The 22,430-nt window shown below is 38.3% G+C and overlaps 1 protein-coding gene across 3 annotated transcripts in view; it reads left to right on the top strand.

Annotated features, from left to right (window-relative positions):
- The window catches only part of LOC127990615 (ankyrin-1), a 135,580-nt gene that overhangs the window by 46,549 nt on the left and 66,601 nt on the right, over positions 1 to 22,430 (top strand). For 2 of the 3 annotated variants that reach the window (XM_052591509.1, XM_052591514.1), the window contains exons 2-3: positions 6,217 to 6,309; positions 20,657 to 20,758. In XM_052591509.1, the coding sequence (XP_052447469.1) occupies positions 6,217 to 6,309; positions 20,657 to 20,758 (195 nt within the window). The remainder of the gene's footprint in view (positions 1 to 6,216; positions 6,310 to 20,656; positions 20,759 to 22,430) is intronic. The other variant, XM_052591513.1, reaches the window with a different exon arrangement.

The raw sequence follows: 22,430 nt of genomic DNA, 5'->3' as shown, positions 1-22,430 counted from the left end.
TATTTCAAAAGAGTTAAACCTGTATCCTGTTTTCTGGGTAACATTGAGAATATCACTATATATTGTTGCAACACCCCCGCCACGACCAGTCTGACGGGGCTCATGCTTATAACAGTAGTTTGGTGGAGTAGACTCATTTAGACCAAAATAATAATTTGGTTTTAGCCAGGTTTCAGTCAAGCAGAGTAAATCAAAACTATTATCTGTGATCATTTCATTTACAATAACAGCTTTTGGTGCGAGTGATCTAATATTTATGAGCCCAAACTTTAAAAATTGTTTTTGTTCATTTACTTTACATTTTTCTGGTTTAATTACGATAAGATTTTTTCTAGATCCTACATTATATTTATATTTATATTTTGACCTCACTATTCGGGGAACAGACACAGTCTTAATAGGTTTTACAGCGCAAGTACCTTTAGCATTTAAGCGGTTGGAACAAAACTCATCATAATGGTTATTTGAGAATTGTCTTACTAGTCACATGGAGCGAAGTGTCCTGGAGATGTTGTCAGAGAGAAGCTCCACTCCAATTCTGCTGGGGTGTAATCCATCAGCGCGAAACAGTCTAGGACGCTCCCAGAAAAGATTCCAGTTATTAACAAATAGCAGTTTCTGTTCTTTACACCATGACAACAACCATTCATTCAGGCTGCTGAAGTCCCTCTTCAGCGTCTCCGTCTGCCGCAGCGTGGTGTCGTTAACCCCGGCATGAAGCACGACAGCTCTGGGGCTCTCGCCGTCCTTCAGGATCGCGGGTATCTGCGCAGAAACATCGAGAACACGAGCACCAGGCAAACAATGAGTGTGCACTTTACCTTCGGCTAACGTAGCACTTACGTGTCGGACGATGGAGTCTCCGATGATCACAGCGTCGCGTCCTGTCTCGCGGAGGGGAGCGAAGCGGTTCTGGATGGAGATCTCGAAGGCAGGAGGGGGAGAAGTAGTCGCCCGGGACCCAGCTCGCGTCCTCCGCTGTGGATGCACCCAGGGTCCGTGGTGTCCCGGCGTCGCAGTGAAGGACATCTGGGAAGATCGCGTCCTGGGTGCACCGGGCCTGCGCAGAGAAACACACGGAGTAGACGTGGTGGGACTGTTAACAGCACGCTGTATACTTACCCCGGACTTGTGAGCGTCAGCCCGGGATGATTCCAGCGCGGCTCTCCGCTCTCTCAGCTGGGCCTGCCTATGTTCCAGGTCGCGAATCTGCTTCCCCACGGCCTCGAGCTCGAGCTGCACAGAGTGGAGACATTCATCCGCCATTAAAGCAAGTAACAGTGAGTACAGCAGTGGTAATGTGTGAGAATAGAGTATTAGCAATGTAAGCGCAGTTAGCAGCAACCACGCTTGCTGATGCTAACTGGCTAAAAGCTAATAGCGGACCCGGGAGATCAAAATAAAACTAGTGATAGCGAGGCGCTCTGATTGTTTTTGTTGTAGAATACAATAGAGGATATATTCACGCGTTATATAAACGGAAACAATGATGTATAAAATTGATTTTTAAGTTAAAAATAGTCAATGAAAAGAATATAGTGACAGAGCTCAAACGCAGTACAGCCGTCAACAACAAACAGGAAGTGACGTATCGGAATAGGAAGAGAGAGGGGTTGATGGAGGCTAGTGCAACGCGAAAGCCTACTCGCGCTCGTGATTCTTTAGCTCCGCCCACACGTCACACCTCCAGCCACTCGTGTTTGTCCGGGAAAAATCGGTGACGTTAGATGGAGCGGAATTTCCTCATATGGGTCCTAAGGGCACTTCTCCCGGAAGAGCGCACGCTCCCGTATAGCAGAGCACTGAGAGCAGAGACATTCACTGATCAGAGCGAGAGACCGAATTGTCACAAAAGATGTGTGTTTTTGGTTGCCAGGGCAAGACAACCCTGCACAGATTACCAAAAAAATAAAAAACAGCATTAAGGGACCAGTGGATGGAGTTTATTTTTACAGAGCATCAACGGAGTTGTGCAAGTGTTTTTGTTTGTTCCCTGCATTTCGAAGATGCTTGTTTTACAAACAAGGTCCATTTTGACACCGGATTTGCACATCGTTTATTTCTTAAGGATAATGCAGTCCCAACGAAAAAGGGTCACGATCGTGTGTTGGAACCGCATGCAGTGAGTAAAACTGCTTCAAATATCTCAGTGTTGTTAACTTAGCTATCGGCGCGTAAGCACATCAAGTAAACAACATGCGATGTTGTCATCAAACTGCACTTTCCACATGTACAGCTTAAAAAAAAAAAAACGACATAAAGTGGAACTTAGTCATTTTCCAAAACCGCTAAGCAAATATATACAGTTTCAGTACATACCATATAGAGACGTCGTTGCTGATGCTGCTCTTGTTAAATTTCAGCCTCTGGATCTGATTCTGGACAATAAATATACGGCTGAATCTGACTGTTAGCCATGGTTTGTTTTGGATGTTTTTTCCTCGCGGTAATATCACAGCTTCCAAACGCTCTCAACGCAAAAGCCTACTCGCGCTCGTGATTCTTTAGCTCCGCCCACATGTCACGCCTCCAGCCACTCGTGTTTTTCCGGGAAAAATCGGTACAGACTATCTTTCTCATATGAATATAATAAAACTAAAGACTTTTTGGAGTTATGAAGGATGCAGTACTACTCTATATTGAGTGAAAACGAGCACTTTTAAATAAAGACAGACTCCCTTTAAATAAGACACACTCCGAGCCATATATGGAGTCCAAGGCAGCAATTCATGTCTTGTGTTGACACGCCCCACAGAAGACAGGGGCGGGGTTAGCAGTAGCTCATTATAATTTAAAGAGACATGCACCGAAACGCTTCACTGTGAACAGAGCTGTTCTTGACAAGGTAAAAAGTGTTGTTTTACCTGACCATTGAGGAATTTTAACCAAAGTGTGTTACAGACATTTCATGAAGAGCCTAAAGACTCATACCAACTTTTGGAAAATAGACATCCGGTGTCCCCTTTGAAAATCTCTTGTTAAATATGGCTCTGCTTGATATCTTGTAAGTTTGAATCTCTGCATTCTCCTCTGCTGTCTTTTAGTGAGCTCGCTGTACCTCTGAACTGTTTGCTGATGCAGTATTTCTGCATGGAGCTGGCAGCTTTTCCTGCTGAATTATTCATTAGGGAGAAATCTGCCGAGCCCCTCCCCTTATTATAAACCTTTTGCATCTTCATCAACTCTTTCACTAGTATTCACTTTGCATCTATCTATCTATCTATCTATCTATCTATCTATCTATCTATCTATCTATCTATCTATCTATCTATCTATCTATCTATCTATCTATCTATCTATCTATCTATCTATCTATCATATTGTTGATTTATTATAATGGATTTACAGAAAGCATTAGAAGATATTTCTGAAGACCTGAAATCCAATACAAAGTCATATGGACCACTTTTAATGATGCTTTTGCATCCTATTTAAAGCTTCAAAGCTTTAGTCTTCAACCATTTGAACTACTGATAATAGCAAGACCAGGACAGTTATATAGTCATATATACATATATACAAGTCATATAGTCATATATAGTCATATATACAAGTCATATAGTGTAAATAACAGCAGAATTATTATAATTTTATTTTATATATTTATTAATTTTTTTGAGTGAAATATCCCTACAGAACTGGGGTGATTCTTAATTCCAGTAAAATAGTGATGTAAGTAAGGTTTTGATTTATCATATAGTCGATCCTGTTTACCATCACACCACCCAAATCCATGGTGCATCACTAGTGATGTCTGGTTCATGAATAAATCATTCTTTTGAACTGGTGCTTTTTAGTGAGTCAGAAGAATCGGATCTGGTTCACCAAATGATTGACTGAAGCATCTGAAACAGTTTGTGGCTAAAGCACTTCAGATCTACAAGTTTCTCACTTTCAGATGCCTCACAGTCACTGCGACTGGAAATGAGCCGAAATACCGGCATACAGTATATGATCCAGTGATGAATGAACTCATTCAGTGCTCCAGTTCCTCCAAGGATGAGTGTTTTTATGGTTTCTCATTGTTTGTATAAAAAGGTGAGCTGATGAAGACTTATTTATTTACAATAGTTTATATGTGATGCCATTGTGTGATTATATAAACGTATCATTGAAACAACCTGTGAAGTGGAGTTCCCATCACCACACAGCAGCTGATTAGAGAACTGCATTAATTGATTCATGAAGTCTTTGTTACAGTGTTAGTTGTAGTTCAAAAGAGTCAGAGGGCTATTGGTATTGTCCTCTGCAGGGCAGGTGCTGCTGACTCTGTTTCTCTTTCCCTAAATAGCTCACATGATAGTTATAGTCCCCGTCTGGAGTCGAGACACTAAATTACTTTTGTTTTGCTTTTCTTGTCTCTTTACAAAAGTGCTGATTTGGAGTGGTTCAGGTTTAACTTGTAGAACAGCAGGTGTGTTTGTATGAATGAAAAAGAAAGGATAAGACATTAGCTCATAACGATTATTAGCTCTGTGGGTTGTGCTTGCCTCTCATCAGGAGTCAGAGAAGGAAAGAGAACATTAAAATGAAAAAAAGCAACCTGTATCCTATGATGTAATGCATAGCACTTGACTGAACTTGAGCAATATCAAAACCCTTCTCATTATTTGAAAAAATTCACAACATTTATACACAACTGCATTCACTGTGACTCGAGTTTGATTACCGTCTCGAGGTCCTTTTCTGATCCCTTCTTTCCACCCAACCTTTCCTGTCAGCTCTCTACTGTCCTCTCCCATTAAAGACATTAAAAGCCCATAAATACACATTTAAAAAAAAAAGAAAAAAAAAAAAAAGAAAATAATATATATATTAATTTTCCAATGCTTTTAGTGAATTGTTTTCTTCTCTCCCAGCAGAGACAACTATAATATATAATTTGTTGAATTGAAAACTGTCAACTTCTGGCTTGACTAATGGTGTGAATTTGGGGTTATTGGGATTTTGGGATGCTTAAACTACCTGGAGATATTGCAGACTTCTTAGCATTCATGTTAATATCTGTGTTAAATATGCTGATTACTTTTATTTAGGGCTATTGAACTAATTAAACAGAGAAAATGCTCCTACTCTCACTGAATGTGAATCTGCCACCGTCTTTTATTGCAGCACATCAACTCTCCCTTCCTCATGATCTGTTCTCTCGTTGATTTATTGTGTGTGAATGTGTTGCATATCATGCAGACATATCGTTACTGAAGGTTACACAAGTCATAGAATGGAGCCTTTATTAGCAGAAGCTAAATATGCACTTTTTGCATGATTAAAGGCATTGGAAACATCTCACTTTCAACAGAAAAACTAAACAAATAAATGTCACACTAGCTACTTTTATTCACACATCCTATAATGCCTCTCTGGTGCTGTGAAGAGGTTTGTGTTTAAAGGTTAGTTAACCTATTTTGTCATTTATTCATTTGTAAAATCGGTTAAATTGCAAGTGATCAGAGAGTTTTTCTTTTTTCTCATGATCCTTAATGTGCTTCATCTCTGCATTTTGCGGCTAAAGTTTCTTCCATGTTTCGCATTTGCTTCTGCAAGGAGGGAAAAAAGTCATTAGGCTAAATAAAATTAATATACTACAAAGGCAAAGGCTGAGCGATTTATTAATTTATTCATATTCAAATCATTTTAAGATTTTAAGATTGCAATAAAATGATGTGATCCTTAAACTGAGCCAGTAATAAATCTGATTGTTCTCAATAGAATCATCAAATACTTAATGAAATAAGTCCATTCATAACATTGATGGGTTAAGTAAGACTTAATATTGCATAATAGTTGGAAGATTATTATAACATATATATATATATATATATATCCCTACAGCGGATTCTCAGAGAACTTATTCCTTTTAAGAATTTTTTCTTACAACAATACATGATCCAAGACCAACCTGAGAATCTGAAATGTGCTGTAATCTATCAATTTCCCCGTGGGTTTGTTTTTGTCTCTTTGTTCTTCTGCACTTTCCTCTCATTCTGCTTCTCTTTTTCATGTTTGTCTGCCTTCTCTCGTAACGTGAACTGACTAAGTCAAGCGTAGACTTTCATTCTTATGGCTTTCATTCATGTGAAGCCATAGATGGGACTCTTTTCTCTTGCTGCTAGGTCTCTCTCTCTCTCTCTCTGTACCTGTCTCTCGTTCTCTCCCTTTACCTCAAGAGTGTGAAGATTTAATGGCTTCTTGTGTTTATGTGGTGTGTCCTTTCAGGCCCACGTCGTTCATCGCTGGCTAATCGATCAGGACAATAGTGTGAGCTCTGAGCTGCCGGATGGCCAGGGAGTGTGGCTCTGTGATGAAACAGTAAATATCTGCAACATATATCTAAAGTTTTACTCTCATACTGATCTATATACATATACATAGTGTATATGGACGTTATATGTCACTAGATATGCTCATTGTTGTTAGTGTTTTTGATGTAGTGGTTCTAATTTCATCCACATTGTTCTCTTGTCAATTTGATTTTGACACGTAAGGTTTTTGTGTAACATTCAGTTATACTAAACTGTGGTTTTATTTGAGAGTTTCGTATTACTGTTTGGTGTTGTGCTGGCTTTTTTTAAGTAACAGTAGATGTTGTAGTAGTCCAGGCTGGACACTTTTTTTTCTTTTTGTTTTCTTTGGTTTATGCGATTTTTTTTTTTTTGGTTGCGTTCAGTTTTTGAGTTCCGTTTTTGTGATGTGTGGATTATTTTTGCGTTTATTAGTGTACTCACAGCATAAAAGAGTCCACGGGAAAAAACTAATATCATATAACCAACAAATCACTTTAACATGACATAAACTGCATACACAGTATGGGTAGGATATACTAAGGCTGAAGTCAAATGAACCTGTTTTACCTGTGGGTTCTTCAGTGTACCTTTCACATGTTTTGATGTGTTGCTCACAAACACTTCACCATGTGAACACATCTGTATCAGACACCTCTGCATGCACTGACGCGTGTTGATGTTTATACACTATCTGTCACATCTGTCCATGTTGTGCTGTGAGAGCTGAATCTGAGCGGTGAGAGAGGTTCAGTTTTTTTTCATCTGTGTTTGTGCTGTACGTGTTTTTGTGCTGTGATAGTGATCATTTCATAGTGTGTGTGTGGGTGTTGTGTTTGTTGTGGATTTGATGTTTAGTGTAGTGTTAGTGTTTCTGTTTAAAGACTATCTGTGCCTCAGGTAAGTCCGATTTCCAAGTCATCTTCTTATCATAATTCTAAACCATGGTGGGATTTTTGATTGCATTTTTGCATTCAAATTAATTTCATGTCAAAGTAAACTCCATTTATTAATCTTTTTGGTTTAATTAACAAGTCAAATACAGCAATTGTATGTTTTGCCTCTTATGGAGCTCCTAATCGGACATTGTGATGAGGTGCTTTTATGACTGAACGTGGGGTCAACACAAATGTTGCTAGCAAAGTCACAAGCATCAAAATATTATTTTGTTTTTATTTTTTTAAAATTTTTTTTTAAATCACCTTGTCCTCTCAAGAGCTCCATAGCCTCTAAATGCAGTGTTGGAAATACTATTAGAATTTGAATTAGTAATAGAAATTCTAATTTCTACACACATTATTATGACTATTTTGAAGTATTTCTGACTGATTCTGACAGGAAATGTGAATAATGTGTAGCAAAAGTAGACTAGGATTTGTATAAGTAAATGATATTTAGAGACTTAAAGATGTCTACAATGGAAGTGAGTGAAGCGATAGAAATAAACCAGACTTTTTTATTATTCACAAAGGTGTTCACACAGCAAGTGATGTTAGTAGTTGACACATAGCATGTCTGTGTACTTTTTTTTTTTTCTAAATCAACATCAAGACTATTGGATTAACTTCTGAATGGGAGTGTGATGGGAAGTGTATATTTTTCTGTAACTGGTCACCATTGTTTTGAGGTTTTTCCACAATTCACATTTGACATTTTTGGAAGTTCAAATATTGCATGCAATCTGTCAGTAAATATATTATTATAAAAGCTGCATATATAAATAAGGAAATTAAATTACATTTCCACCACTGAATAAAAAATAAAACAAGGTAATTGTGACTTTTATGTAACAACGTTTTTGTTGCTATTGCATATTATAAAATCACAATATATAGAATGGGACTTTAATAAAGCAAACCTCACACGTGAACTGCCAAAATAGAGACAACATATTACATGCCCCACCAGAGACTAAAATATTTTGTACCCCTATTACAACACATTAAAAGATAGATATCGCTCCGTCCCTAGAGCAGCTTTAGTGCTCTCTGACCACTATCTGGTTCAACATACAAGCAAAAACTTAAATCTGCTAAGCCTGTAGTAAGGACTGTAAAGGATGGGACACACCAAGCCAGTTTCAAAGAACTAACGGCGACAAAAGCTAACAAAGTTGTCACCTCCCATTGGCAGCGTCGGACCAAAAAGCTGCGCTCGAACACACTGCACAGACTACAGCCAATGGCAAACTAACACGTGCTGGAGATTTCAAAGATGCCATGCATCTAAACAAGATGTCAAGGACCTTCAGCAGAAATATAGGCCCACAACATCAAAAATACAGCAGTATATTTCATATTTTCATTTTATATCTGTGTTCACCAAACCCATCTTGAGTGTTTTTTTAGTTTCATCTGATCATAGAAGCCAGTCATTTGAAGTTCCAGTCGTGTCTGATAAATTAATATGCTTTAGTTTGTTTTTGGATGAGCTAGGATCATTTTTCTTGAAACCCTCCTAAACAACATCTGGTGATGGAGGTGCTGTTTGACAATTTTTTTCAAGGTTTTCTGACCCCGAGACTCAACTATTTTCTGCAATTCTCCAGCTGTGGTCCCTGGAGAGTCTTTAGCCACTCAAACTGACCTCCTCACCATGCATTAGGACTTACATTAGGCTTACCAAGCAAACAGGTCCATGGATGATGCGGTAAACATGGGGCTGCACTACATCCTGCAGCATCTGGACAAATCTGGGATTTATGTGAGGATCCTTTCTATGGACTTCAGTTTGGCCTTCAACACCATCATCCCAACACTCCTCCAGACCAAACTGATCTCTGTTCCCAGCTCTATCTGTCAATGGATCACCAGCTTTTTGAAAGATAGGCAAAAGTTAGTGAGACTGAGGAAATTCATATCAAACAGCCACACCATCAGCACGGGTGCTCCTCAGGGATGTGTTCTTTAGCGACTGCTTTTCTTCTTCTACACCAACGACTGCACCTCTACTGACCCCTCTGTCAAGCTCCTAAAGTTTGCAGGTGACACCATAGTCATCAGCCTCATCCAGGATGGTGGCGAGTTTGCTTACAGACAGGAGGTTAAAGAGCTGGCTATCTGCTGCAGTCTTATCAACCTGGAGCTCAACACGCTCAAAACAGTGGAGATGATTGTAGACTTGAGGAGAAACCCCCCCGATCTCCCCTGACTCATCATCATGAACAGCACTGTGACTGCAGTGGAGTCATTCAGGTTCCTGGGCACCAACATCTCTCAGGACCTGAAGTGAGACACTCACATTGGCTCCGTTGTGAAAAAGGCCCAACAGAGGTTTTACTTCTTTTGTACTTCTTTTATTGGATTACTGGAGCTTCCCTGCCCACCCTTTAAGGTCTGTATATATCCAGTGTGAGGAGAGTGGTGCAGAAAATCACTGTGGATCCCTCACATCCAAGCCATCTCCTTCTTGGACTTCTGCCGTCTGGCCAGTGCTACAGAGCATCGAACACCAGGACAGAAGGGTCTGGCTGCACACCTGCACTTGCACTCTCAGACTTGCATTACCGCTAGTGACAAAACTTGCAGTCTTTATTTTTTATTATTTTGTTCTATTTATTGATTAACTGTTTGTTTGAATCTCTCAACATTTTACAACAGTAGCCAGGTGGCGAACACAAGAAAAAAATAAACTAAATTACAATGTCACTTGCAATCGCTACTTGCACTCTCCACTACCTGTGACGTCACTTGCAATCAACACAAATCGTGCGTGTTACCAATGGAGACAAGACGCTGTGGTGGTGATTAAATGATTGAAACTAATTTGGTGCTATAACGTACAGGGTCCTGCAAGAATGTTGGGAAATTCAAACAAAAAGTAATCAAAAAATTCAACAAAATAAAAAATAAAGACTGCAAGTGATGTCACTAGCGGAAGTGCAAGTGTCTGAGAGTACAAGTGCAAGTCTGCAGCCAGACCCTCTTGGGACAGCCAGGCACAAAAAAGTTGATTTCCTTTGTCTCTATTCCATCTGTAGCACATCTGTACATACAGTTTTTGTTTATTTATATTTTATTCATATATTTTGATTTATTTTTTTATTATATGTGTGTTGTAGCTGTCCCTGTGTACTGGAAGCTTCTGTCACCACAAAATAAATGTGCAAACATACTTGGCAATAAAGCTCTTTCTGACTTTGGACTTTTGCATATATAGCATAGGATGTGTTAACTTCTCAAAATTGCTTCAAAATTGCACTTAATAGACAACATTTTTGTTGAGCCACATAAGTTATATTAGCTGCATTTATTAAATGGGTTGATTATTATTAATTTCAGTTTTTTTTTTTTTTACTGTGACATCATAGCCAGTTTCTGGCCTTCTTATTTTATCATCTGAATCATAATTATAACATTCTAGCAATTATTCTATTGTGTACAAACATTCTACAATAGTCCAAACAGTCAAGAAAACAAATAAATGTATTTATTTGAAATGAAAAGATATAGTGGGATACAAAGTTATTCACCAATTGTTTCGAATGTTTTCTCAAAAATGAATTTACTGTTGTGTAACCCAAAGGGTCTTTGTCACTGTATGTAACCCAAAGGTCACAGGTTCGAGTCTTGGTTCCGGCAGGTATTGTAGAGAAGTGAATGTACAGCACTGTCTTCCAACCTCAAGCACAAATGGAGAAGGCAAAGTTGAAACAAACTTATCTTCAGTTTGATTAATTTTGCTGTTCTGTTATTGTGATGAATAAAGAATGACCGTAAGTATTCCCACATGATCATACTTGTCGTTGCGGAAACAAGATTAGATTTCTGCTATTATATTACAGGGTTAAGGTATTAGGTTAGTGACTGGAATATTATCAATATTATCCACTAACGATAATTTCATCTCAGATTTTAGGGGCTGGTTGTGGTTTTAATTGAGTAAAAGGAAAGGGTCTGAGTTACTGATTGATCGGAATGTTGTACCAGTAATAACAAAGGAGGCTGATCCAGGATACATGTCCTACTTAAAATCCAGCATCAAAGAAGCCAGATTAAAGAAGTCAGCCATGATCAGGAAGACAATGCTGTTGTCTATAACATCCCATCATTTAACCCTGGTTTTGAATAGGCCCCATTTGCCTTCCAAGGACTAGCAGGATACTTGGCAGAGGTGGTTGCTATGTGTGGGCCTCAGCCTTGCGTGCTTCTGATGCACCTCATGTGATGTTTATTTATGCATTGGTCACTTTTACTGCTTTCATTCTGCAGAACCTCTCCCAGGGTAACCTAGTAAATGAGGTTGTTACTGTAGTCAAGTTTTAAGGAGTATTTTAAGGTGATCTGTATGTCAGAGCAGCATGTTGTAAAATGTCTAAACAAAGTAAATTAAGGATGAGAATACAGCAGGACCAAGGAAGATTCCTGCCTCTAGTCATGCCCTTATTGATTTATCACTTTAAGCCTTGCTTACCTTATTCTCTTGGAGTGGAAGACCATGTTCAGGCACTATGTTGGCCTCACAGCCTCTAAAACAGGGCTCCTCAAATCTGGCTCTAGAGGGTCATGGCCCTGCACAGTTCAGATCAAACCCTGATCAATCTCACTTACCTTTTTACATATGTTTGATTAGGGTTGCAGCTAAACTTCGCAGGGCATTGGCCCTCCAGGACAAGATTCGAGGAACCCTGCTCTAAAGAGATGGATCAAGATGTCCTCAGAGTACTTGAAAGGAGAAAGTACACTTCATTTCCAACTCACAGCTCAAGCCTTTCATGGTTCCAAGTGGGCCCAAAATCTGGAATAGATTCTGTTGTAAACTTGTGTCCCAAAGATGGAAATACCACTCATTTAAGAAACAGTATATGGATGTTAGATAGAAACAAATGATAAAAGAAGCATTGAAGAGGACATCTATATCAAGAGGTGTCGAGTCCTGCTCTTGGAAGGACACTGTCCTATAGAGTTTAGCTCCAAACATAATTACACACACATGAAGCAAGGTAATCAAGAGCCTTCAGGATTACTTCAAGGCAGATATGTTGGGATGAGGACCTCCAGGACCAACAGGGTTAGGTGACCAACAGCTGATCAAGACACTCAACTGAAGAGAGAACTGCACGTTTGCTTGGTTTTTGCAACTTTGAAGACACCAGGCAATCCCAAGGAGGATTAAACTGATCAGTTGTTGCATTCTGGACTCGGTATTCATGTTTCTGCTCAACAAATGTAAAGATTAACACAGAGGAAGTCATCACCATGCATGACAAGTAACATCTGGATATTGGGATTCACAATTTTTGGTCTTACCATTAACCACTAATAACTCCTTACTGGAACCTCAGAGCATGTTGACAAGTGGCTCATGATTTGCTGTGTGTACGACCTTTGTGATCAACAGATGGTAAGAATGCAATTCAGCAAAATTATCCAATAGGAAAAGAGGTAACACTTAAGGTTAGGGAACACTATTAGCTAGTTGCTTATTAGCATGCATATTACTGGCATACTGGCTGTTTATTAGGACTTAAAAAGCACATATTAATGCCTGATTCCAGGAATGAGATACTATTTACTAGGACTTGTACTATTGGAGCTTGCCTACAAAAATGCAGAAGTAGTGTATCGACTGTGTAGTGCCGAAAAAAAAAAAATTGCAAAAATTTTACTTTTAGAGGTATAACAGTTTGGCACTGGTTCTGTTAGTGCCTTAAAGTGACCTTATTTGCCCCTAAAAGCTGCATGTTAGTAACTTGGGGTTGTGGACTGCACTCAGTATTACTATGAACCTTTAAGGGTTAAATAAGGAATAAAGATGTCCTTCTACGGGGAACTGCCCCAGTGATGAGATGTTGTTCCCCTGAAGCGTTATTTTTGCACACTGAATATGCTTAGCGTGTGGGATGCATAGACAGACCGTTGTCCAGTGTGGCGCCAAGGTTCTTGGCTTTATGTGGGGAAATGACCATGTTGTCTATGACGAGGTCTTGGCAAGGATGTTTCTTGGCCGGGATGAACAGCAGTGTGTTTTTGAGTAAATTCCGCTTCAGATGATGGGCATTTTTCCATGCACAAATGCATTTCCAGGTGATAACTTCACTATTTGATTTGGTGTGAAGTCAGAAAACACTTACCACAGATCCTGTAGAAAATGAATGGGTAGTTGGTGTGAAGGTGACACAGATCCTTTTCATGTTAACTGCTTATTTCTGCTCTTAGCCTGTAATGTCGACTTCATTGAGAGTATGGGGAAGGATTTGGTGGTTCAGAGTGGTGAATGCTGCTGGTGGATCTAACAGGATTGATGACAGGTTTGCTGTTTTGGCTGTAATTAGCATGTTATTCAGTGTAATTACCGCAAGCTTTAAAGAAACTTCTCAAACAAGGTTAAAATGAATGACTTACATATAGACAGAAATGATGGAGGTGACTTATCAATGGTCCACAAAAGTAACTTTCATCACAAATGCTTTCACAAATTGGGGGCTGTGAATTACATCGCAGTTAGATTGGTGTCATTTACTGATGTGTTAATGTGAGAATAAATAGAATTACATTTTTATCACATTATTAAGACTATCTAAAGATTTCTCATTGATGTGTTTATCTGTGATGTGTATTAAGCCTTAATGAATGAGACAACAGAAAAATCTGCTACATTGAAGATTATTTAGACATGAATATGAATGTATCTAGCTTTGCAATCGATCACGAAACAGGGACTATGGAAACATTAGTTTTCCTGGTTTAACTCGGTCAGGGTGCTTTTAGATGAAACAGAAGATGAGGACACTGCAGCAGTCATGCACAACACTACACAGAATGCTCATGGCCTCATCGACTGCTGCTTGCACTATTATGAATAACAAATCTATTTCCCTCTAGTGGCGTGTGCTGCTCAGTGTTTTTCACCAATGAGTTGCCATGTGTCCTTGCTGGCTTTTACTTGTTACAGTAACACGCAATTTAAGTAACAACACTAGAGAGTCGAGACATTTTTGTTCAAGAGTATTTCAATAGAATGTTTTTCTCACTGTAACTATTAATGGGATAGTTCACTCAGAAAATAAAGATTCTGTCATTTACTCACCCTCATGTTGTTCCAAACCTGTGAATTGTTATATATTTTTTTTCTGTGGGACATTACTCATAATTTGATTCTTTTCAAAATGACAAGAAGATGAACAGGATGCCTAGAAGGATGGGGCCTAAAACGCTTGCCACTGCTCGGTGAGAGATCGCAAGTAAACTAACTTCCTAGTTTATACCTATATTTTGCATTATATTCTGTTATCAATAGCACTGCAATAATGCATAAAGTACAGCTCACACTGAAGTCACTCTCAAACCAAGCAGCTTTCTGTTAGTCAGCACAGTGCATTCCTGTGACCAACTCATGTGACCATGTAACTACTTATTTTTACTTTTAAAAACTAGAAACAGTTTTCTCTTAAAAATTAATTAAATGTGAAATTCTGAATTAGAATGACTTAGATTTGTTTATTTATTTTTTATAATGTATGACTGAGTCATAAAAATGTACTGCAGAGCAGGAGTAGCTCTTGTTGATTGTTTGAATGAATCAAAGACGAGTGCTTTGAATCACCTCTTGATTCCCGAGTCTCCTCAAAGGGTTGTGTGATTCACTGCCTGTGCAATAAATCCCCTAGAGAGGGAATCGCCAATATAAAGCCCAATTCCTCCATGCCAAGCTGCTCACTAGAGAACTCCCTCATTTTAATTGGTTTAACTGAGCTCTAGATGAAGTCTTGCTCTGTCCACTTCTGCAACACACATGTATTTGGGTGCATACTGTTGGCATAGATGTGCTTTTCCCAGCATGGGTCTAGGAGAGAGAAGACGGAGGGCCTTTCAAGCAGGGAGTGACAGATCTTTTATTGAAAGAGACTGGGCCCCCCTCACACACACACACACACATACACCATGCCCTCCCCATCCGTGTCTGGGCCATTGTCACCAGGCTTGGAACTCCTGAAGTACCCCACCCCAACCCCTTCCCACCGCTCCAAGGGTCTTTGTCACTGTAAGTCCTTCTGCAGACTGAAACAGTGCCAAACCTCACACACACACACACACACACACAATGTGTCCTTTTCCCAAAGGCTCATTCAGAAAGGCCTTTTGCTTGTCAGAATGCATCGAGCAGGTCCGCGCAGATCGAGAACGCTCAACCGAATGGAAAAATGGGGAGAGACTTATTCCATTATCTAGTTTTGGTTAGAAGTGTGTGTGTGTGTGTGTGTGTGTGTGTGTTTGTGTGTCGATATTGACAGCATTCCTCTGGAGATAAACCCTCTGGCCTCAGAGCCCCCAGCCCCACCCAGCCCCTCACAAGTGTGCATGTGTGTGTGTGCAGGGGGAAAGGGGCAGTGCCCGGACCCCTACAGCCAGATAGTGTAACACTGGAAAACAGTGAAGCAAAGACGTAGAGAGAGAGAGAGAGAGAGACGGTGTACTGGGATGCCAACCAAAAACACCATTTGTGCAGTAAGTACAACTTTCCTGAAGATTCCTTCATCTTCTTTGTTGTTTTTGTTACATGATGCAGACTGAAAATTCTGGAAACTTGCTCATGTTTCCAGTTGATCTTCATCACAAAATACTGTCTGAAAATACATTTTGGGACAACTAAATATATTCTTAATGCTATTTCGGTAACACTTTATTTTGTAGTGTCCTTGTTACATGTTACATGTACTTGTCTATAGTAACAACAGGAAATTATGCATGATAATATACTAACCCTAAACCAAACCCTCATCCTAACCCTATAGTAAATACATGTTATTAATTCATATTCTCAGTACTTAGACAAGCATGCTGTGAAATAAAGTGTAACCTCTATTTTAATGTGTCCTTGATTCACTGCATTTACAAAAGGACACCATATATTTACCATACAGATAGGGTTTGCTTTGAGTGTTAGTTGCTGAAATTATCCATAATGTACTGTTATTACTACAATAAATGTGTAACAAGTGAAAGAAGGACACATTTAGTCACAACAAAATGTGACTACACTTCTAAATGTGTGGCACCCATCCAGTCAGCTGTATTTTCAAATGTATTGAGCTCTGTTCGTGGGAGAATCTTGGCTTTGAAACCCAGTCAAACTCTTCGTATTTTTTTCTAATTTGTTATAGACAGAAAGATTACATAGAGATGAAATTGTACAGTTGCTAAGTATTCTATAAAGTTCATGTTGTAACATGAAATTTAACTGGTTTTAAATTGAGTCCTAAAAATAAATAAAAATACGTAGCTGAGAGAAAGAGAAGAAACTATATTGTCGGAAGAAGCCTTAAGTCGCTTAAAAATATGCTTCATATCTTGACGTAACTTAAACTGGTTTTAAAAGTAATATGATAGAATTAAGGTACAAAAGTCAATCATAAGGATCGGATCAGGTACAGTATAAACAGAAGATGTATATTTTCATTCTTTACGTAATGTGCATGGGAGGGCAAAGCATGGGAAATGTAAAGAATATGCATTGGGCTAAAAAGACTAAAGACTACAAAGGAGATTTTTTTTTTTTTTTTTTTTTTTTTTTTTTTGCATTGTGAATTTAAGAAGCTCTTTGTTTTGTGAGTTATATAGCTGTGTTACAAACAGAAACACCTTTGCACTTGGTTTATTAATTTCTGATCAGGGCACAGGGAACCTCTAAAAGAGATATTAAAAGTTTCACCTTCATTTTTACAAGATTTACAGGAAAATGGACATTAGAAATGTCCTCTGATGCAAATTCCACTGGTCAGTTTTAAAAAATGCACAACCTTTTTACTTAATTAAATGTTTTCTCTGTTAAGTGTGCTTGTAATATTGATCCTCACAATGAATGTTACTTGGTTTGATATTTTGCTACAGGGATTAGTTTCTTATAGTTATGCATACCTTACAGTTATTACTTTGGAACGTGAGTAACAAGACACATTAAACACTTTTTGTTAATGTGTCTTTGTTACATGTCACATGTACTTACTATTATAATAACAACAATAAATGATGCATAATTATATGCAAGTAACCCTAGGCCAAGCCCTAACCCTGACCATATAATAATGTAGCTTATTAATATTATTCAGTACTTAAATGTATAATTACACTGTAACAAGGACAACTTAAAATAAAGTGTAACCTATCATACTGTAGTCACAATATATACAGCTAACTATATTTTCAGCTGTTTTTCCAATAATATATAAGTCAGGGTTGATTTAACATTCAGTTGCAAACATCACTGCAAGCATACCTTGTTTAATATAAGTATCTGTGCGCCATAATGCAGTGAAACATGTCTTCTTGTATTACTCTGCATGCATAAAAATAGTTATGCATTTTGCAGATTTCTCAGTTGGTTCATATGTTTAGTGATAGTTTAGCTCTCCACAAATGAGTGCAATGCACACTGACATCATACGATAGTGATGCTGAATAATGAGCCCCAGATGCACAGAATGCATCCTATGAACTACTGATGTGGAGAAGGAAATAGAGAAGCGAGAGAACATGCATTTAATGCAACAATGCAGTTAATGTCTCAGTGATTTAGTGGTGTACATGAATGTACGTGAATCTGAGGCCGCTGTGACGTATAATCTCATTCATTTTCCCTCCGTGGGAAACACACATCACCACCTGCTCTCGTATGCTATGCAAGCACAGTTATGATGAGGGATGGCATTCTCTCTGTGTGTTCGACTTCATCTGTGTGTATGTTTCTCAGTAGAGGTGAGTTTAAGACTCGCTCCGTCTCTCTCTCTCTCTCTCGGATGCAGTCATAAACACACACACACTGCAGTGTTGCGTCTCGGTGGTGATGTCATCCGGTCTGCTGCAGTACTTCTGCTCTTCTAGACGGGAGGAAAGCCGGGGTTGGGTGCTGACATGTTTTATTTATCTTTTTTCATAACATTATATGAGGTTTTATTAGCTGGTATGTTAACTATTATTTTCTTTTTCAGAGATTATTAATTGAAGTCTTTATAATCCTTTATAGAGGTATCAACAGGATGGCATAACTCTAATAAACGATAATGCTTGTTTTGTTCTAAATGACCTTTATGAAAGAAAATAACTAGTCTATGAGGAGGTTTAGATATCGGTGGACATTCATTCTTTATTTATGCTTTATTTTCCTTTTTGAAGCGTAAGGGTTCAAGACTGTGTTTGGTTGGTTCTCTTGGCATACAGTGTATGTTGTGTAGGTGTGGAGAAACCAGAGGCAAAGAATTAGGTGTGGTCTACACGACCATCTCCAGAGCCTTATCTGCTGCTAACACTCGCTCATGTACAGTGACCTCACATTTTACACATGGAGGGGACTCCCAAAAATGGTTCAGGGTTAAAAAATGCATTGCTGAAAAAGGTAATAAAAATCTAAACTGAAAAATCTAAACTGAAAAAAATTAAAAATAATAATAATAATATAATCAAAATCAAAGTCATGAAAACGTTTTCCTGAGTAACTGATAAAAAAATAAGGAAGTGTGACAGATTTTAGTCTTATTTACTTTTACTTTTATTTTTTAAATACCAAATTAGAAAAAAAAATTATACAGTATAAGACCTTTTTCAACTGTCTAAAATAGCATGTTGTTTAGGTAAAATAACAGAAAACAGAAAAAAATAGAAATGTTTAGAATACTTTATACAAATGTTTTGGGTATGGGTAAGATTTTATTTTTATTATTATTATTATTTTTTTAAGAAGCCTCTTAATAAAAAAATAGTATTATAAATTAAAATAACAGTTTTCTATATGAATATAATTTAAACTATATAAAATATTTAAATTATAAAGTAAAATGTAATTTATTCCTATGATCACAGCTGAATGTTCTTCAGTGTCACATGACCTTCAGAAATCATGAACATATGATGCTTTGCCCAATATTTTTGTGGAAACTGTAATGCATTTTATTATTCAGGATTCTTTGATGAATAGAAAGTTCAAAAGAGCAGCATTTAAGTGAAATATCCATCTTATGTAACATTATAAATGTGTTAACTCTCACTTTTGGTCAATTTAACTAGTCCTTGTTCAATAAAAGTGTTAATTTGTATAAAAGAAAGAAAGAAAGACAGAAAGCAAAAGCCTTGCCGACCCCAAACCGCTTCAGTGTAGTATTCTGACCCAGCCAGACAGATGAGGGAGAAAGATTGTGCTCCTAATTCTTAGGAGGTCACGAAGTCGTCCCCATGCCAACTCACACTTTTGTTGTTGTGCGTGTGTGTCCATGTACTTGTCTTGTGTATTTGATCAGTAGACCAGCCCTGCTGCTCGTGAAGGTGCACACACACACACACACACACACATTCCTTCTGCCGCCACCACAGCAACACACACACACACACACACACACACATACTGCAGCTCAGTCTCAAGGACGTGAAAATCTGTTCAAATTCACTTGAGCCACAGAAGCGATTGAATCCAGATGTGAGATTAAAATCTAAGGGAGTTGTTCTGGAATCATGCAAATGTGGACGTACTCCATATAAACTGGCTTTTTTTATAATTTGATCTTTGGCTGAAAGTGTGAAAGCCTCTTTCTTCACTTGAGTGTGTTTATCAGACAGAAGAAACCATGGAAGGGTTCATTTCTCACTCAATGAAGTATTTTAGGATTTAGGACTAACCCCAGTTACCAGCATATTTTATGATGAAAATTAAAGTATGTTAACCAAATATCTTACAGTAATAGGATTTTGCAGATGCAATGCTAATAAGAGAAAACACACACTGCTTCTAACGTTCAATAGTTAGATGAATGTCATAAGGTTAGGAAGGGCACTTTTCTATCTTTGTGTCTGACTGCTTTGGTTTTGGTTTTGTTGAGAATCATTTGATAGTTTTAATGGAGTACAAACTATGAATGAACTTTTCCCAGTCTTTTAACTGCTGCTCTGATCCTTTTTACTCTTTTCTTTTGCAGTATGTCTGTTCTTTGAGATAATCTGAATGTTTGTGCACCTAAGGTCGACAAAATATACAGTATGTGTACATTCATCTTTCTCACACAGGAAAAAAATAATAATAATAATAACAAAGACAGCATGTTATCTTTATACCCCTGTGTGTGCGTGGTAAATATGTATTTGTGTATGCATCTAATGTTGAAAACCTGTTTTCATTTACAGTGTTTTCTGCTGTTGCACCATTTTGTTACGGTTGTTGTTGTTCTTGTACTTCAACATCAATCTTAAAAGAAAAAAAAAAAGGTTGTTAACCAGTTGTTTTGTCACATTTGTTGTCTTATTTAACACTCCTCACATGTTAGATTCGATGACGTCATGGAAATACAGGTGGCTGGCAAAAAGCATAAAGTTTTCACAATGCAATTAAACCATTAACATGTTAACTCTTTTAAACTCTACCCTCCTGTATTACTCCCTGTATGTTTTTCTCAGACTGATGCTGGCACCAGTTTCCTCCGTGCAGCTCGCTCAGGTAACCTGGAGAAGGCTCTGGACCACATCAAGAATGGCATCGACATCAACACAGCCAATCAGGTGAGACCTCCTCAGATGTCTGATTCACTGTCTGACTGAGTCACAGCCAGGTCAATCTTCTTGCTCGATCTTGAGGGACGCTCTAGAAGACAAAGTGTGAAAGATGTGTGATCTCTAGAGGATAAATCTAGAGCACAGAGGGTCACACACACACTCCATTATTTCCATGATGTGTCATCAGTCCTTAAACTCATAAAAATAAAGCTTCCAAAAGAGGTTTTCTTTTGCAGCAATGCCATAGAAGAACCATTTTTGGTTTCTCAAACCTCCATACAGTATTGGATAGAGTAAGCTGACTAGCCTTGCCTTGAGAGTTGTTGTGTGGTTGGGTGCACCAATAATGTTTGTAAAACCCCACATTTGAAATTCATGGCTACCTGCCTTCATCACCAATAGCTTGCTGTTGTGGAAATATCATGAATTACTAAAACTAAGCCAAGCTAGTTGCATGGCTGTACAGAAAAGTGCACCCAGTAAAGATGTTTACTTTCGAATACGAAGTAAAATGATTATCTGGCTCACCTGGTGTCTCGATGAGGTACGAGTAAATGTCCCGGTAAGACTCTGGCCACTGGCTGGGGTTGTTACACCAATTTGACACTTGGAGAATGAAGGGACGTGTTTTTAAATTGACCAAATTAAGTTTATGGATATATCTTTCACGCTCTGTGGCAGGCAGGCTGGACATATCATTACTTGACATGTTTAGTTTTAGGGTTTTTCAAGATATTCACACCTGCCGGTTGTGTACGAACGGTGGTTTTTGCCGCTTTTTTGTATGGAAGTCTATGGGAAATCTAGTTTATTTTCCCCTAAAAAGGGGCGGTAACCAAATTGACAGTTACGTTTCCGGATGTGCCGGTTGTCATGAAAAGCCTTGGTATTGAATGCTATTCCCAGCCAAGCCTTGAGAGGCTTTCAGTGTCTTTAGAAAGCTACAGTATACCTGGGTAATGAAGATCAGGAGAGTAGCTAAGTGTTCAGATTTCATAATTATGTCCGTCCGGTTCAACTCAAATTGCTTGCAGTGCCGTCCAAGGGTGTGTGTGTCCACGGTGTGAGTTTGGAGTCTTTTCACCTGATATTTGTGCTAAACTAGCTTCTTTACATTGGTGGACCTGACTGGAAATACATTTCTGTTTCCATGTCTGAATTGCGCACAGATTTAATGTGTTTTTAAATTGCCTGCTTGTACACTGACGTGTCGATGCCCTTTGATTACTGCATGAGTTGTGAGCGATGACTTCAGCGCTTTGCTCCATTTAGTCATCATACTGAAGCTAACGTGTGAGCAGGTCTACTGAACCTTGAGCTAGCACACACGTAGGCTATTATTTAATAATATCCTATTTATTATTTGATTGTTTAAACAATAAATGTGCTTTAGTTGAAATGGTTTTCTGTCTTGAATTTTATCTCTCAAAATAATGGATGTCACTAAATGTGGAGATTAGCAGACATAAGTTACTTCAACCTCTTATTTACACTGAGGTGAACATAAAGCTGTGCGGTTTATATTGGCCTGTTTATAATAGTATATAATACATATTTTAAAATGGTATTGCATACATGTTGCTAAAATAATAATGATCCATTTCAGTTGTTTGTGTGTTTTTTCTTTTCATTAACAGTTCCCACTCGCTGTAGTGGAGCATTTATGAAATACTGACTT

Source organism: Carassius gibelio, chromosome A5 (assembly GCF_023724105.1).
Source record: "Carassius gibelio isolate Cgi1373 ecotype wild population from Czech Republic chromosome A5, carGib1.2-hapl.c, whole genome shotgun sequence".
Lineage (NCBI taxonomy): Eukaryota > Metazoa > Chordata > Actinopteri > Cypriniformes > Cyprinidae > Carassius > Carassius gibelio.
Note: the sequence above shows the minus strand (reverse complement) of the source record. Positions and strands in the feature narration are given on the sequence as shown.